General features: G+C 51.7%; 1 protein-coding gene across 2 annotated transcripts; it reads right to left on the bottom strand.

Moving 5' to 3' along the window:
- Positions 1 to 1,157: 1,157 nt before the first annotated feature.
- SPTSSB (serine palmitoyltransferase small subunit B) lies at positions 1,158 to 10,303 on the bottom strand. 2 transcript variants are annotated; one of them, XM_084292005.1, is made up of 3 exons: positions 10,230 to 10,303; positions 8,086 to 8,204; positions 1,158 to 2,649 (listed from the first exon to the last, which is right to left on the bottom strand). In XM_084292005.1, the coding sequence occupies exons 2-3, from the start codon at positions 8,127 to 8,129 to the stop codon at positions 2,376 to 2,378; spliced, it is 318 nt and encodes a 105-aa protein (XP_084148131.1). In that variant the 5' UTR covers positions 8,130 to 8,204; positions 10,230 to 10,303; the 3' UTR covers positions 1,158 to 2,375. The 2 variants fall into 2 exon arrangements, with proteins under 2 accessions (XP_084148131.1, XP_084148132.1); XM_084292006.1 differs by having other exon boundaries at positions 8,086 to 8,201; positions 10,230 to 10,274.
- Positions 10,304 to 17,414: the final 7,111 nt, after the last annotated feature.

Raw genomic sequence — 17,414 nt, 5'->3', positions numbered from 1 at the left:
ATATATATATATATATATATATTTTTTTTTTTTTTCTAGTAGAAAGGAGTGAAAAGGGTTGGAAAAATCTCAACAGGCTTTTCAGCAAGGAGAGGTTATTTTCAGCCATCTCTCTACATCCTTGACTACCTCCTGCCCAAAAACTCCTTTGAAATCTAGTAAACAAGTTGAAAAACACACACAAAAGAAGTGTTTTCAGTTAAGTCATCCCAAAGAGAAGCAGCTGCTGCTTTCCTCTTTCTTCCCAGTACCTCCTGCAAAGCTAAACACAGATAACAGGAATAATAAGGAAGAGAAGTGCTTTACAGGACTCCCACCATGAGAGGTCAGTGGAAATTCCCCCTTCTTGCCTGTTTGCTTGTTCTGTTTGCTTTAAGTGTTTAAACTGCAACATTACATCGGGGTGTGTGCTCCTTAAGATATGAGACCCAACCTTTGCATACCTATAAGAAAGTGTTTTTCCTTGTACTGCTGAAAGCAGGCCAGTTGGGTTTGATGCCGTTGGGAACAAACAACCTTTCTGGGAAATGAGAAAAATAGAAGAAGGAGGCAGTGGAGGCCGTCTGGGCTGCAGTTACCACGCCCAGGATGAATTTGTGATCTCGAGGAATATGGGCCTGGCAAAGAGCACAGTCAGGACCTTGAACTTCTGAAGAGCGAACTTCCAGCTATTTAAAGACCTGGGGGATGAGATCCCCTGGAACTGAGCTTGGCAAGGGATACAAAACACAACAAGAAGGAATTCTAGACGTACATCGCTCAGAAAAGAAAGGCCAAGGAGACTGTACCCCCTCTGATGGATGAGAAGGGGGAACTGGTAACAACAGACACAGAGAAGGCTGAGGTACTCAGCAACTTCTTTGCCTCAGGCTGGAGCACTAATGAGGGTGACCATTGCAGTCCACACACAGATATATTTAAGGAGCTCTGAAACCTCACCCCAAAACACCTGCAACAAAATGATCTGTTTGCCATAATACCAACCTGGATTTGCATCACGGTGCCTACGAGTAAAGAGAAAACAAGAGATAAAAGTCATGCACTGAAGTATTGTTTCCAAAGAATAAAATTTTATTGTTTTCGGAAAAAACTGCATACACATGTTCAGATCTGTTCAACCTTCAAAACATGTCTTCGTTTCCAAACAAATGTAGGAAGGCATCGTTCTTTTAAGCACTGCAGCTTGAAAAATATATATATATTTTAATCCTGTAAGTGTGCAAACATCATTTGAAAGCTATTTACATTTTACACCTCTCATTTTAATAACAGCAGCATCAGCTGTTAGATACATGCACTGTGTAATTCATGTGATTTGGCATTGGTATTTGATTTGGATGTAGAGTGAAAAAGCAACAAACCTTCCATTGTTTGAGAAACTTCCCACAGGCAATTAAAATAAACCTCATTTCTTCTTTATAAAGGGGATGTCTTTAAGCACTCAGACTTCCCTGCAGTTGTTAAAATGTTACTTCCACTCTATTTACTGGATCATCTTCCCCTGGTGCAGCATGCACTTTGCTTGCCTTAGTGAATGGGAGCAGAAAGAAAAGATGTCTCGGATTTTCTCGAAGGTGGCAGGAGTGCAGTGACACAGACACAATTCCGTTTCTTTCTGTCCTTTTCAGTAAACTGCAAGATTACCTATAACCTGTTTTTCTTTTTACTATCTTAGACAATCTAAACAGATGCAGCAACCTGCACACAAAAAGTTGGATTCAAGTTACTCTCTTCTAATTTCCTCTCCCACCCATTAAAAACCAGAAGTCAAAAACCAGATATTAGCACTCAGACCACGCTCTGTTTTACTCATCTTACATCCTCTCAGCACAACTTATTTTGCCCCAGCACTCTGTTGGCAGAACTTCTTTCTGTAAAAGCAGCACAATGCTCTTCCTCACAGCCATCACAAGCAGCCTTTGCTGCTCCCTGGATGCCAGCACAAGTCAGTTGGGGTGCTGGAGGTGTATAAAGCCATACAGGTAAAAAACATGCAGTCCTGCCTGCCTGCCTTCTGTTACAACAGAGAAAGTCCTGGAGATGTTAGAGACTAGAAGATGGTCTTGAAAGCAGGGGACTCCTCATCGTACATGAATATTTTGCTTAGAATGAGCTGGTTTAATACTAGGTAAGTGTTGCATTCCAGATGACGTGTTCCAGTATCGCACAACAAAAGCAGGCCTGTGTTTAATTCAGCTGGGACCGTGCAGCCAGCAGTCAGTGCATTATTCTGGTTGTCAGCTATGGTAATCAAGCAAGCCATATTGTGTAAGATTGAGTAGGATTTTCACAACTGCAAAACTTCTTCAGAATAAATACACAGAATCATAGAAGCCATTGCATTTCACACGCTGCTAATCACTACTCAGACAAGTTCAGTTCACGATGTTCACCGTGCTGTCGGGCTGGCCTCCGAATATCTGGGAGAAGAACTCAAAAGCCAGGCGGACGTGGATGGGGACGAAGACGTAGGCAGTGTACACCACCATAGCGAAAACAGTCACGGTGATGGTGTGGAACATGGACTGCTCCCAGGGCTCCAGCACGTAGCTGCAGGTGATCAGCAGGTACTGGTAGTACAGCCAGTAGATATAGTCCTTCACGTGCTTAATATCCATCTTCAGCTTCCAGTGACCCTGAGAAGATGACCTGTAACGACAGGGAAGTCTAGATTGCACCCGCAGTGGAAACAAGGACCTGGAAATAAAAACTGGTGGTGTGGCCATATTTCAAGTCCAATTCCATGTGTAATTGTTACATAAAATAAAGTTTGAAAGGAAACAAGGCATCGGTACCACCGACAGCTTCTACTGCTCTGGAGGCAACCAACCTTTAGCTCTGGAACTGCTGCCTGCAGTTATTAAAGTTGTATCAGTTGGGCTCTGGCTTCTGGCATTCCACTTAGGAGTATGTTTGGCTATTCATTCTACGTAAGAATTAAAACCCCATTAGCTTGTAAAGGCGCAGGGTTCACGTGGAAGTCAGGGCAATATGCATTTAAAAAGGGAAGGCTTTGGGCCAGCTTGCATCCCTGTGGATGGCACTCTCACGCTCCGGACGAAGGATGAAATGAAAAGGGCAGCTCTGTAAAATCTGCTTACTTCTGATAACCGTTTGGTAGTGCTCTGCAGTTGTTGCGGGTGAAGACAAGCTAGGAAGGAGGGGAAAAAGTGATCTCAAAGAGCATAAGAAGTTTTTTCAGCTCTTTCCAAGGCAGTAAGATACATTACAGATTAGAAGAGTGTTTAGTGGAATTTACACATCTAGGAAGGAATTTCCTCTCAGTTAACAGCTTTATGCTTTCGTTGTTCCCATCTCCACACACAAAGGAGAACGGCTGAGCAAGTATTAACTAGGAAATGGGTTTTGCCTTCCACTCTTAGAGAGCTTGAGGCAATGGGAGGTTTCTGTCCCTCAGGGCCATAAATACTAAGCTAACACCGAGAAATTTGCTGCCTGTGATTGCAGTAATGATGGACCACTGGCATAGGCCAAATAAATTACGGTGTTCAGCCATTTGCTGCTGGTAGGGGCTGTCTGGTGTATTCTCTCCGCAGTAAGGCACTATGTGGGTGTTTACCAAAGGGAAGACGAATTACAAAAACCCCCAAACCACGTTTGTTTTGCAGCAGCTTCCCTCTGGTTCCCTCTGGGCACCACCTGCCCCAGCGGATGCACTGCTGCGTGCAGCACCTTGACAGCTCAGCTTCGTCCTGGCGCTCAGCTCACCTCGCAGAGAGGCTGTACGACAGATTTTTGCCCCCTTTCTCTGGGAGGGCAGCAAGCACAGGCTCACCTGAGCTGGCAGCCTTTCGGGTTGCTCTGGCTCCCCACTTGCCTTCCCAACGGTGCCGACTGGGGAGCTTCCTGCCTTGGCTGCCTCCTTCACCCATCCGCTGGCTTCTCTCCCAGCGTTTCTCTCCCCCCTTGGCTTCCTATCCAGCCCTCCTCCATCTGCTCCCTGCTTGCTCCTCAGCTCTCGACACCCCCACGAGCACGACCTCTCTGCTGGCAACAAGTGCAGGAACGCAGCAAACGCTGTGCCCGGAGAGGGGGGAGGCTGGTTTGCCTTAGCAGATTTCCACGCGGAGAAGTTTCTGCCCTTGCCCTGTCCAGCCTTTACTTTCCACCCGCCCCTCTTCTTCGGTGTCCTCCAGCCCTAACCCATCTTTTTCCCCTCCTTCTCCCAAAGCAGCCCCTTTCCTTCCTTTCCCTTCCTTCTTCCCCTTTTCTCCCAGACTACATCTCCCTGACTGAGATCCCGCAATCCTTCAGGAGGGCACGGCCCTTCCTTTTTAACTCCCACAAATATCTGTGCTGTGAAAAGCCTCAGCTGCGAGGGCGCAGGCTGGGGAGAAAGGTCTGCCACGGGCTTCTGGCCTGGCCTGAATGGAAGACGATTCCCTGCAGATAAATGGTTTTAAGGCAGAACTCGGGAGAGGCCTTAAAGCCTTGTAAATATTGCAAAGCCTGTAATAAAAATGACACAGCTGGCAAACTGTGACTCACCGGGAGCCAAAAGTGTCTCTATTTATACCGCCTGCGAAAAGAGCAGCGTTTTTCAATGAAGAGGTTAAGCCCTTGCCTATAGAACCGGGAGCAGACCGATAAGAGCCCTCTTGTGCTATCTAGGATCGCGGTGTTTGCGCTGGGGTTATACCCGTGCTGCTCAAACTCATTCCTTGCTTGGGTAAATAGCTGGGGAGCCTGGCCAAGGAGGAGTACCTGCCGTGCCTGCTTTGCCCCGCCAGGTTAGCGGGGGGCTGCAGGGAGCTTGGGGGCAGAGAAGAGGGGCTCGAGCAGCTTTCTGCCTTCACCGGCAGAAGGAAAAGCCCAGGATAACACCAAAAAGTCCCCAGGCTCATCGTGCCAACCCCAGAGCAGCCCAGGCTGCAGGCGTGGTGCTGTCGCTTGCTAGACGCTGCCCTTTTGGAGGGATACGTGAAGAGGGACGAAGTAAATAAGGAGCAGGCTTCCTGAGTTATTCCGGGGGCATCTTTATGGTTTCTCCAGCCCGGGGACAGCGTTTCAGCCCGGCTCTGTCACCGAACCCCAGCAACAACACCCAGCCCGAGGTCGGGCTCTTCCAGCGCCCCGCAGCAGCAAGCACCAGGGGTGTCTCGGGACAATGCAGTTCTCCATGCATAATTTATAGAAGGAAAACATAGATGGGAAGGAAAAAAAGTCCTCCTTAAGCAGCTGCTTAGGCAATGAGATACAGGAACCCTGTGTTACAGCTGCCTTTCCTGACCCTATTCCCTCCGCATCAGCTCGGGGCCGCACCTCCCGGCTCACCAGGAGTGGCTAGGCAAACTTCTGAGGCTAAAAATTCTGCATTAAGAGGGCTTCTGCTTACATTTTTTAAGCGTTAGTGGATTTTCTCACATCAACGCTGCAGTCAGCTGGAGTTCCAAGCGGCCGGGGTGCTGTGCTACTTGTCTCTCAGTTTGCTCTACGCCATAACGTAACGGGAGGAGATAACTCCCTGTTAGGCAACTCCAAATTAGCAATCATTTGTCTACAAATTTGAATTTAAGCATCCAGTTGTGCTGTGGAAATGCCTTCCTGTTTAGAGGGCACAGGGCTGTTACAGCCAGCTCTGGATGAAATGAATAGAATTCGGCTCCTGAGCCATTGAGCAAGAATCCAGTTATTTTCAGCAATTTCACCTCCAAGGAAAAAAGCAAGAAGAGAAACCTGTAAAGCAGCTTTTATTGGCTTAAGCGGCAACCTGATTTTCTTGCTTGTTGACACATGTCTCTGATTAGAGTGCTCGGAAAGATAAATCATCACCCCCCAAAAAATTCCAGGTTTCCTTTAGAAGCATGCCTAATCTCAACAAAGAAAAAAATAAAAGGAAAAAAAAAACAACTCCAGCTGTAGTTCACAGTGCTACAGGTGGTGTTTGGGGGTATGACCTAAAGATGCCAGCAATAAGGATTTTGCTGTAGCTTTTCTGCTTTGGGTGACAACGTTTTGGGCCCTCCGTTCACACCAGTCCCCAACTGGTGGCCGAAGGGCACCTGCCCAGGTGCACACACTGGGAAATTCCTGTGGAAGGAAACAAACATTCTTGCGGGGGAACTGGGACAGACTGGTTTCCAAAGAATGCTTGACAAATGCCTTCACCCTCACCGGGAGAGTCTGGCTGGCTACACACACAGAGAAAAAGGGTTTCCAACATATAGTCTGCTCCAGACAGCTTTGGAGTTGGGGAAAGCAAAAGGCTGGAGCTGTGGGTAGCCCCACCATCACTGTGAAACACAGCCAAGTGTTATGAACTAAGTAGGAAGGAAAACTGACCAAACAAAAAATCGATCCCAAATATTGCAAATATTTAGCTGGCTGAACATTGATTTACGCTAAATAATTGCTGTGACAGCACAGGAGCAAGACGTGGTCAGTTTTGCAGACTCCTGAGGGACTGCATCCGTGATGAAGCTTCAGAAAAATCCTGCCATGGGCCCCGAGGCTTATATTTGGCCTCGTGTGCAGGACACCCACAGCATGCATGCTTCAGGGGGCAAATCCGACAAGGCAAACTGCAATAATTAGGTACGTTGTCTAATTTCTGCTATTAGAAGTACGGGTAGCCATGCCCCATGGAAACTGAAATCAATATCCAGCCTGCAAATTATTTGTCTGTAACTGGTGCCATCTGTAAGCCCACTGTGGCAGTTCTTTCTTGCCCTGCTGGTACTCAGACAGCCCCTCCTGGCTTTTCCAAGGCCCCCCTCATGCTGACATGGCTCTGGGATGACCCCATTGATTTTATGTGGGCTGACATTCCTGAAAAGGCAAGTAGAAGGAGAAAGGGATGCGCAGTCCCAGTCTGACGTGCATCTGCTTTGATGTGTTTTATCCGGCGAGCACCACGCAGTGCATAATGAATGAAACACAGGTCCAGTGGACCAGTAATCAGGAAGAAGTCGGGAGGAAATTTAGATGAGGCAGCAGCTAAAAGTGCGTGGAAAAGCCAAATGCCAGCATTGCCTGGGGACACCGTCTCGTCTGTGCGTCCCTATTGCATCTGTGCTGCTCTGGTTCCCTGTATGCAGCCTGGCCTGGAAAGTTGCCTGCTCCCTGTGGGCAAGCCGAACCCTGGAGTACTTACACGTGGGTGTTTAAATGCACCCTAAAGCTTGTTTTTCCCAGGGAGGTAATGCCAGGTGGAGAATGTCAGTGAAAGGAACAGCACTAACCCCTGCACGGCTCCCGTTATGCACAGTTATGCGCCATTAACAGCACCTTTACGTATAGACCTTAATCAATACCCTCCCCTCCTCAAGTTCTGGAGAGAAAACACAGCAGCTTTGAGGCTATTTCTGGGATCTCTTCCTCAGCACTCGTCCTCCTGCATCAGCACCTCGGCGCACGCTTGGCCACGCGCTGCTGCCGGCTGCTGTGCTGCAGGAGCGGCGCTGGCAGACCCCACGCAGGTCCCTTTCTGGCCACCACTCAGGCAGAATGAATGAAGCTGAGGCCAGGAGATGCTTTCCTACTGCCCGTGACTCAGCTGTGTGCATGCTGGTGGACGTGCTCCAACGGCACCTCGGGCCTTTCTTGGAAAAAAATCATCTTCCAGGAATGGGAAAATACTGCGGGAGTGGAAACAGTGGCAATGGCGCTTTCAGCCCCGTTTCTGCTTCAGCACCTGCAACGTGCACAAGACCTAGGAATCCACCATCCATCCCTTGGCAGAGAAGGCTTCGTTTTACCTTTGGCAGCTTCCAACAAGGCAGCGAAGCAGTAGCCACTTGGCACCCAGCCGTGGCCGTGCCTACCGGTGCACAGACACACCTGCAGCTGGAAGCTGTGGATTCCCACCAGCATCTCTCTGTACCCGGTGGCAGTACACCTAGGGAATTTCCAAAATGCAGCTTTGCAGGGTGATCTCTGCAGTTGGGCAGGGATGAGGAAGATGCAGCCCCTCTCTGCGACAAAAGCAGACTCGGGACAGCTCCATCCTGGCTCCTGCCAATAGCTGTCTCCAGGCCAGGTTAAGTTCTCAAAGACTCAATTTTCTGTTCTTCCCCCCTCTGAAGCTCCTGCAGATGCCCTCCTGCACAGCTAGCTCGTACTTACGATTTACAAGCCCCTTCCTTTCCAGCTTTCTCTGGGCTGAGCATGCTCCGGGCTCTCGTCCTCCCGTGGTGCCAGGACCCGCACCTCGGAGCCGAGCTGGTCTCTGGCGATGGGCACTGCTGGGAGAGAAACACATCGGCAAGCTGAAACCTCGGCACAACTCCTCTCTGAGTTTTCTGTGTAAGTTTATTCACATTAACACAGTTTATTAACATGGTTTTGAACAGAGCTGATTCCCAACGAGCCCCCAAAATCTGTGACAAAAGGCCAGCACCGGGTCTAAATTGCAAATACTTCAAAATGTAGAGCTCTAAAGAACTAACTTGTGTATGAGGTATCTTATAGGGGTTTTGGCCTTGCTCTAGAGGGCAGACCGAAGCTCCCACAAGATTTTTAACATCTGGGCCATTGGCTAGATCCTCCAAGGGAGCTTAAAAGGCTTGGGAGCTCAGAAGGCAGTGAACACACATTGTGTGCTTCGCAGAACAGCCAAGATGCTTTGGGTTCTGCAAACTTTTACTTTCATTTACATTTCTTATTTTATTTGGACTTCTTTGGTTCTCTGAGTCATTCCAGAAGCAGCTGGAAATAATAGCTGCTCTTGTGCTATAGGTAATACGAGCAGGTGAACACTGTCATGCTCATGGCAGGGACTAGGGGAAAACAGGCACCGAACTCTTGTGCAAGCGCATATCCCTTGAGCACTAAGGAGGGAAAGGAAGCAGTGTTGCACCACACTGGTTATCAGCCTGGAAGGTGAAAAGAAAAACGAAGTGAGACACTGAGACAGATATGAAATGAAAAGGGAGATCTGCATTTTTCAGAAACCTATTTAATCCCACAGATCTGATAAGGAACAACTCCCTTGGCAGGCCACTTCATCCCAAGGAGGAGACGGGTTTGAAGGCAGCTAACTACTGATACAGCAGAAAAGCCCTTAAATGTGGGACACAGCAAGACCACCGTGGATTTTTGGAGCGGAGGGGACAAGCAGTGCTCCTGCTCGGTCAGGCAGCAGGGCACAATAAGGCTCTTCAACATTGCAACACGCCGCTGTGCTGACTGTCCCCAAAAGCTGGGTTGAATCACATTTAACCAGATGGCCCAGGTGAGCAGAGAGGAGGAGGTCTCCTTGAGATCTGACTCGAAGGCACGTGCCGGGTACCCACGCCTGAGCGGAGAAGCGAGCGGGGCTTCTCCTGCCGGGTGCCTGTTTGGGGAACGCTCCCGCACTCAGCTCCACGCCTGGAGCGTGGCGGGGCTCAGGGAGCACGACTGCTACCCACACACGTGGGAAAGCTCGGTACAAGCGGGCCCGGCAGAACGCACCACGGGGCCATGGATGGCTTTTCCTACAGCATGGCTACAGCACCCACGTCTCGGGGTGCCGTTCACCGGGTTGTGTGTGGTTGTGTGTCCTGGCCACGCTCCTGGCACTGGGTGACCACGCACGTATTCTGCAGGCACCCTTTCACCCTGTTGCTGCCCACCAAGCAGCACCTGAGCTCTGTGCAGGACTCACTCCAGGGACTCGCAGAGCCTCTCTCGTAGCACGGCCACGCTCACAATACCCAAGCGCCAAAGAACGAAACACCCAAATCCCTCAAGCACCTGTAAATACACAGCCCACAGAGTGCCGGCCGTGCTGATGAAGCAAAGCAGGGGCTCGTAACGCCTGGCACCCTCCTGCCCTCTGGCACCGCTGCATCCCACCGGGGGGGCCGGCAGCGCGCAGCAGCTCCTGGAGAGCCACGGGGTGGAAAGCGGCGCGCAACGAGCGCTGCACCGCAGCTCGGCAGCACCTCCACCTCCAGACCCCTCCAACCTCCTCCTCTGGGACCCCCTGACTCGTTTTCCCCAAGCTGGCTGCAGCAGCAGCAGCTGCAAAATCGCTCCCTGCAACAAGTCCGGGGGCCGGCAGCCGCCCTTCAGCTGCCCGCTGCCCTGCGCGCATCCCGGCGCTCATCCTGCGCGCTCCGCTCCGCCAAGGTCACCGCTCCCGGTGCGGGGACACCTCCAGCCTTCCGGGGGGGTCCCTTCCCCTTCCCTTTTCCCCTTCCCCTTCTCCTTCCTTTTCCCTTTTTCATTCCCCTTCCTCTTCTCCCCAGAGCCCGGGGACCCCGTGCGCACCGCGCCGCCCTCACCTCCGCTCCTCTCCGCTCCTCTCCCCGGCGCCCTCCGCTCTTAAATCCCGGCCGCCCCGCTCCGCACCGCTCCGCTCCGCACCTCTCCGCCCCGCTCCGCACCTCTCCGCACCGCCCCGCCCCGCCGGGCCCGGAGCCGGGGCGGGGGCCGCGGGTCAACGCGCCCCCCCCGGCGGCCCGGCTCCGGGTGGCATCGGCTGGCGAACCCCGAGGGAGCCCCCCTGCGGCCACCCGCGGGCCCGGCGAGCTGCTGCGGGGCTGTGCGGGGCCGGGGGATGCGGGGGGATGCAGAGGGATGCGGTGCGGTGCAGTGGGATGGGGTGGGATGGGATGCAGGGGGATGCGGTGCGGTGGGATGCGGGGGGATGTAATGGGATGCGGTACGGTGGGATGCAGCGGTACGGGATGCTGTGGGGTGCTGTGGGGTGCTGTGGGGTGCTGTGGGATGCTGTGGGGTGCTGTGGGGTGCTGTGGGATGCTGTGGGATGCTGTGGGATGCGGTGCAGCCAGGCGGGAGCGCAGCTCGCACTGCGGCTGGGGGGGGAGCCGCGCTGCGGGGAGCCCGCCGCAAGGAGGGGACTGGTGGCGGAGGATCAGGGGAGGTGTTGGCAGCACAGAAAGAGAGGTGCGGGTGGGCAAAGCAGAGCCCTGTGCTGCGCAGAGCCGCTTGACAAGCAGCTTGGGTTTTCCGTGCAGCTTGGGTTTTCTGTGCTTGTTCCCTGCTCGGTACCAAGAGTGCTGCAGCGGGCTGCTCGCTGCCGAAGAGCTCCATGAGCTTCCCGGCGTGCTCACGCTGCCTGCTTCCCCGCAGCAGGATGCAGGTGCAGCCTCTCTCGCTGAGCAGAGCGATGGCAGCGCTCCTCTGGCCGGGCTGATTCTGTCATTTAGGGTTTTGGGGTTTCCTGCAGGGGTGTGGCACTTCTGGGTGGCTCCTGGTGTCCCCCCCGCTGCGGTGCGCGTTGTTCTGCCTTCCAAGGCAAAAATCCTTCACTTGCTTTGACCAGAGGGTGCTGAGAACACCCCCTGAGCACCAGTGGGGCCAGGGCTGTCTGTGGTGCTGGGTCTTTGCCCTGAGCAGGTCCTGATCCCTGTCCATGAGCAGGCAGCTCCCACAGCTGGAGGTGGGCTGAAATCACCCCAGTGCCACCGGAGGCACCATCACCTCTGGGTGCTGCACCCAGCCCGAAGGAGCGTGGGCACCCATGGGTGCATCCTCAGCCCCAGCACTGAGCCACCCACCTCCCTGCCCCACATCCCACATCCCCCCCAATCCCATCTGCCAAAAAAGAAGTTTCTTTTGCCAGTGACTGCAGCACAAGGTGAGCACAACTGCCTGGGGGCAATGCAGGGATGTGGCTCCCCCAGCAGCACCCCAAGGTGTGGCTGGCTCCTGTCACCCCACCACTGCCACTGTGGTGTCTGCTGAAGGCCATAAAGGAGCTCAGACTGTTTCAAAGGCCAGAGGTAACGACAGCTGCTGAAGCTGCTTTTGTATAGGAGCACGTTTTAATGATGCTTTAAAAATGCTCTTTCCTTGTTTGATGTCTTTAAAGGCGCTTACACAAACAAAGTAGCACCAGCAGCAAAGGGGCAATCAGGATGTGGTGCTTGGTGCTTTCGTTCCTGGCTCGTACCCTAAGAACCTTCTTCCTTCTGCTGCTATTTTGATGGATGTTGTCTGCAGAACTGATGCTGGCTTAGTCTTTGATCCTAAAAATACTTACACAGAGGCTTTGTTTTAAACTACCAAGTAGTCATACCCCACTCTAGCTCCCTGGATGCTGGTCGGATGGGGCTCGATATGAGATTTTTGCCAGGGATGTAGTAGCAGGTGTGTATCCCTCACACTGATTCCTTAAAAATACTTGCAAAAGCACTCTTGGTTGTCAAAACTGAGGCTGTGGTTTGTTTTATCATGCACTGGTGCTGGGAAAGGGAAGGTTTGTTCCCTCCACCTGCTCTTTTTCCTTGAGCTGCCTGCTCCTGTTGCTCTCCCCCATTCACTGAGCCAGGAGAAGCCTGTACCAAGCTGGGCTGCCCCTTGTCCCTGGGCTCAAATCCCCCAAAGCTCCCAATGCCTTAAAAACAGACCTAGAACATAAAAGAGAGGTGATATGGGTAACCTAGATCTAGCTGTCACCTTCCTTGGGGTTGCCATCCCTTGCTCCAAACCTGTTTGAACCCCAAAAGAGTCATGCTCTTGGTGTGGCCAGAGTCATAGCAAAGTCATTATTTTTATGAAGTATATAAAAAAAAAGTCAGTTTATTTCCTTGTCTAGCTGGGGTTAGGTGCTCTGCAAGATCTGCTCCCTTCCTTGTTTCACCACTGGGGATTTGTGTTAATTACTGCTGGGGATCCGAGCGTTGGCCTTCTCTGCTGCAGGACACGTGCAGATTACCCCCTTGAGACAGGAATAACGCAGCGTACCTGCCATGAAGGCTGGCTCAACAGTTATAAAGTCAAAACTGCACTCTTTGAATATTCCATGAGTCTGGAGGCTCTGTCACACCCTGCTGGGAAATACCACTGGGCAAGGTTGGTTTTTGGCTCCACGGCTGCGTTGCACACCACGGCAGGCTTTGGTGTCCAGGTGTGCGTTGATCCCGTTTCCTTCTGCCAGCTCCTGCAGTTTGGCTCCTGCCAGAGGAAGCAGGGATTTATGCAGTGCCCGGACCCATTGCTTTCTGCCACTTATTTCACTCATATATACCAAGCTTCATCCATCCCGGAAGGTAAAGCACCCGGCTGTGAGGCTGCTCGCTAGGGATTAAGGCAACCCTTTGAGAGCACGGAAACGCGGAGGTTCTAAAAATAAAGATCTGCACTGGTTAGCTGTCTGCGTTCCTGTCATAATCTATGAGCACGTTTGGTATTTGCAAACTTCGAATGGCAAATATTTACCCAGTCATACCGAAGTACCGTGGTGATGATTTTATTAACTCCACGACAGGCTCTGCCCTCTGCAGATGGGAACTTGTGCCGACACGGGGCAGGCCCAGAGATTCCCCTTACTCGTCTGAATAGGTACAATTTACCAGAAGTGCAGGAGCAAAATACCTGCAGGGTCCTCTGCGTGCTGGAAGTGCACAGAACCACAGCACCACAGCGGGGCTGAGGCTGGAGGCACCTCCGGGTCCCTCTGCCCCAGAGCAGGGCCCAGGGGCAGCTCCTGGTAGCTCCTGGAGGTCCTCAGGGAGACCCCAGCACCCTGTGGCACCCAGGCCAGGCCCCAGCATCTGCACAGTAAATCCAAAATGAGGTTGCACTGCAAACAGTAGCATCCTATCACTTGTCACCATAAATACCAACACTAATGGGTGCCGTGGGCAGACTCCAGCTGGGCGATGCTGCCTGTACCCGGGCCAGCGCAGAGGGGCTGGGTGGCATGGGAGATCTGGTGCCACGCGTAATTAGAGGATGAACGATTAATCAACTTGAGTACCAGGGCTGGGCGGGATCTATACTCCTGTGTGATTCACCTTGTCTCATCACTCCGTGCTCCCAATGAGTCCTTCTGAAAATATTAAATTGCTACAGCCGGTCTAATAGTCTGTAAAAGCAAGTGCGTGATCTCCCGTCACAATCTGAATCTCATAAATGACCTACAGAAGGTCTGAACACGACCATACCCAACCCTCCCTCAGATATCAGGTGTGAATATTTGTCTTTGAGGATTAAAAATACCTTAAGGGACCTTAAATATCAGACCCTAAAGCTGTCCCAAGCTGGGACCTCGTGGCTGAGGGCACCAGAAGTTGGGGCAGCGGGCGGGCAGCAGCTGATGGCACCTGCTCCTGGCACGGCGTCCTCGGGGCTTTGGAGGAAACCTGTTCTTTGGGGACTGAATGCTTCCCTTGAGAGCACAGGGCGATGTTTAGTGGGGTTGAAAGCCTTCCCTGCTGGCTGGTGGCTCCAGGCAGTGGTGTGGCTCCTCTGGGTCACAGCCAGTGGCTGGAGAAGGCTTTCACCGCCGTGTACACACACGCAATTCCCTCCTCTATCTGCTTCATCTCCTCGTGCTTTCACAATGCTGTACGGGTATAACCAGCCTTGTGAGTAATCCTGCTTATTCTGATACCAGTTTTCCACGGGAAATTTCTGAAACCTCTGGTGTTTTCCTCCCCCCTCCCGCAAACCCCACTTTGTCTTTCAGCTCTGCCCAGAGAAACATGCTCTTTTTAAAGGCTGCTAGGAGAGGTGGAAAGGAAATCCCTCTGCTCCTACACCATTAAAAGATCTAATAAATACAATATATTTAATAATTTATTTATAATATTAATTTAGTACTACTGGGCATTCACCTTCATTATCCTGTCGGAGATTCTTTTGCTGCCTCTGCTGCTGCTGTGAGAGGTGCAGGGAGGGAGGGGAGAGCTGCAGGCAGGGGCTCCTCTTGGGGCACCCCCAGGGGAAATTAGGAAAAATATGCCTGGGAAAAGGCGGTTCAGTGGGTAGGAGATAACCCTGCTGGGCACAGGGTGCTCTCTCTTCAGGAAGTCCTCTGGCAGCACGGGCATGCTCGTGGTTTTGGGATGCAGACACCACGTGCAGTGCACCTCACTGCCTCTCAGAGCACACTGAGGTGTGAGATGGGCCTGAGCCCATGACGCTGTCCTCCTGCCACCTCTCGCCTGTTAAACGCGGAGTTGTGTTTTTAGGATGGTTAATTTTCACCCTGCATGGGCACAAGGAGTCTGCTCCAAAGAAACCAGTGGGAATCTTTCCTCTGAATTTAATTTTCATCCAGAGTCCCTCACATCTAGCTTGTCTATCGGAAGAAACAATGCTCTCCCTCCCCTGTGGCTCCTTAATACTGTAAATACCCCAAACTCCCAGCAAGTTCTGAGGCCTCCACACCGGGCAGGCAGCTTTGTTCCCACCTGCTCACAGGATTACAAGCTCACAGCACGCGCCTCTTCTAAAACACCGCCACTCCAAGTGGTGCAACCTCGCTTTGTTACAAAACAGACACTTGCCAGGACAAAGCATCTGGGCTAAAGCAAAGTAAGGGTTTCCAATTCTTTATTTCCAGGGGGCGTTGCAACACCACAGCCCATCGGTGTTGTGCCACGGGAGCTCTGCGGGACGGAGCTGGCTGCTGCGGAGATCTGCAGGCACATCGCCCCATCGGGGTTATTCACCTGGCAAGTTTCAGGCTGACTTGTTTCACAGAGCCATCCACCTCAGGAATCAGAAACACGGCTTGTTGCTTCTTCATGTGCCACTGGCTGTGCTTTCCATGTGATATCCCTGAAATATCCCAAGCCAGGACTCATTTCCTCTCAAATGATGAGACTGGAAAAGGTTAAATGCAATTGCATTTGGGATTATTGTTATTTCCCTCCTCGAGCCGGAGTCTTTTTAGCACAAGGCTCAGAGCTGACTTTTTAAAATGAAATCTGCAATTTTCTGCAATCACAGGGTTTTAAGAGATTAGGCTTTAAGAATACTAAATATCATAAGTCTCACAGCAGAGCTGTGTAGGTCAGCAGTAGTGGTACCTGCCCTGCTTCTTGATACCACATCTCCCTTTAAAAAAAAAAAAGGTGCATAGGCATAAACCCCTGTTTTTAATTAAATTCTGCCTTTCATAAGGGAACATGGAGGTGGATGGAGATAGAGAGACCTTCTGTGATTGGTGAAATAATTAGATGAAAAATGAAAATATTGGGCTTTCTCAACAGGGCAGGCATAAACTCTCTTAAAAAACACCACCTGCCCTCTGCTGATTAATAGGCAGCCCCTGTGCTGGTGATCCCTGCGTCCACCTCTGGTAAATGTTGCCTGTTGTAATTGGGAAAAGCTGTCTTGAAGCTTAGCAGCCAGCCAAGTCGGATTTACTTGTCAGTGCAAACTTAGGGGAACTTTCTGTCTGAGAAGTGCACCTGGTCCAGGCTCAACTGCTGTGAGCAGTTTTCTGGCTGTATTCCTGTTTTAATGGGCCCGATTAAAACACATTGCCTTAACATGAAGCGACACAAGGTGCTCTTTGCTAGAGAGTTTTTTTGCTGGTGTTTCTTGACGGGGCAAACGTGAGGTGAGTGGGGTGCTGTGGGGGCACACAAGGCCTGCTGGCAAAGCAGAAGGTGGAGGCGAGCCCTTTTCCCGTCTTGGAGAGAGATTTCTTTTGGCCACGCAGGGAAAAGACAGGCTGATGTTGCTCTCTAGTGGAACAGCCTGTGTCTGCACCATGAAACCGGCGGTGCCAAGGGATGCTGCTGAAGGCACCGGGAGGCCCCCCACTGCTGCAGGCCTTCTGCTGGGTCTCCCCTGCCCTCCTGCAGGAGGAGAGGGCTGTTTTCCCCCGGGGATGCTCCATCTGCAGCACAGCTCTGCTGGGGCAAAGCCTCAGTCACCACCAGCTGCTGCCAACACCTTGCAGCTGGGAGCCAGGCCCCAGCCTGGCCGTGTGGGCACCTGAGCCATGCTGTGTTGCAGGCAGGGTGGTGATGGCACACCTTCATCCCTACCCTGCCTCCAGCTCTGTTTCCTCTCCACCATCCCAAACTTCTTGCTCCCAAAGCCGTGTCCCAGCGGTAGCGGCTCGGAGCAGGGGATGGCACCCTCAGGAGCTGGCAGGGCCCTCGCCTCTCAGTGCTCAGAAACTGCAATTAATGTTGTCCCTTCATATAAAACTGCTCTGACAGTTCCTCTCCTTGCCGTGATATTATCCAAAATCCAATTTTATAGTCCACAGTGTGAGCAGTTTTAAAAAGTAAATTACGGGTCATGACTGTTTATAGAAGTCAATGTGATTTTTATCAGGCTATTCACAGGCAAATGTTTAGCCCGAGAGAAATAAATATTTCCAATCAGTCGGGTGTCTGTTTAAACACGATCAGTTATGTATTTGGGTAAATAACCCTGCTAGTTTGCAGCATGCTGAATGCAGGACGCACTTCCTTTGGGTTTATTTTGTCCTCCAGCCATTCTGGCACTTTCCCCCCCCACCAGCAAATATCATCTTCCCTGAAGATGGCACTGGAGAAAGGCAGGGAAGCAATCCCACCACTTGCTGTTAGCAAAGGCCCAGCTATTGAGGATGGTTTTGTCTCTTTCTCCTGAGGCACACTGAAGGAGAGCAGCAGTACACCGGAGGAGCAGGGTTTCTGTGACACCCCCACCCCGAAGCACAAAGGGAGACCGGGGGGAGCAGGGAGCCAGGTAACTTTATCACTTTTTTA

The sequence above is a fragment of the Netta rufina genome, assembly GCF_964035555.1.
Source record: "Netta rufina genome assembly, chromosome: 9".
Taxonomy (NCBI): Eukaryota; Metazoa; Chordata; class Aves; order Anseriformes; family Anatidae; genus Netta; species Netta rufina.
Note: the sequence above shows the minus strand (reverse complement) of the source record. Positions and strands in the feature narration are given on the sequence as shown.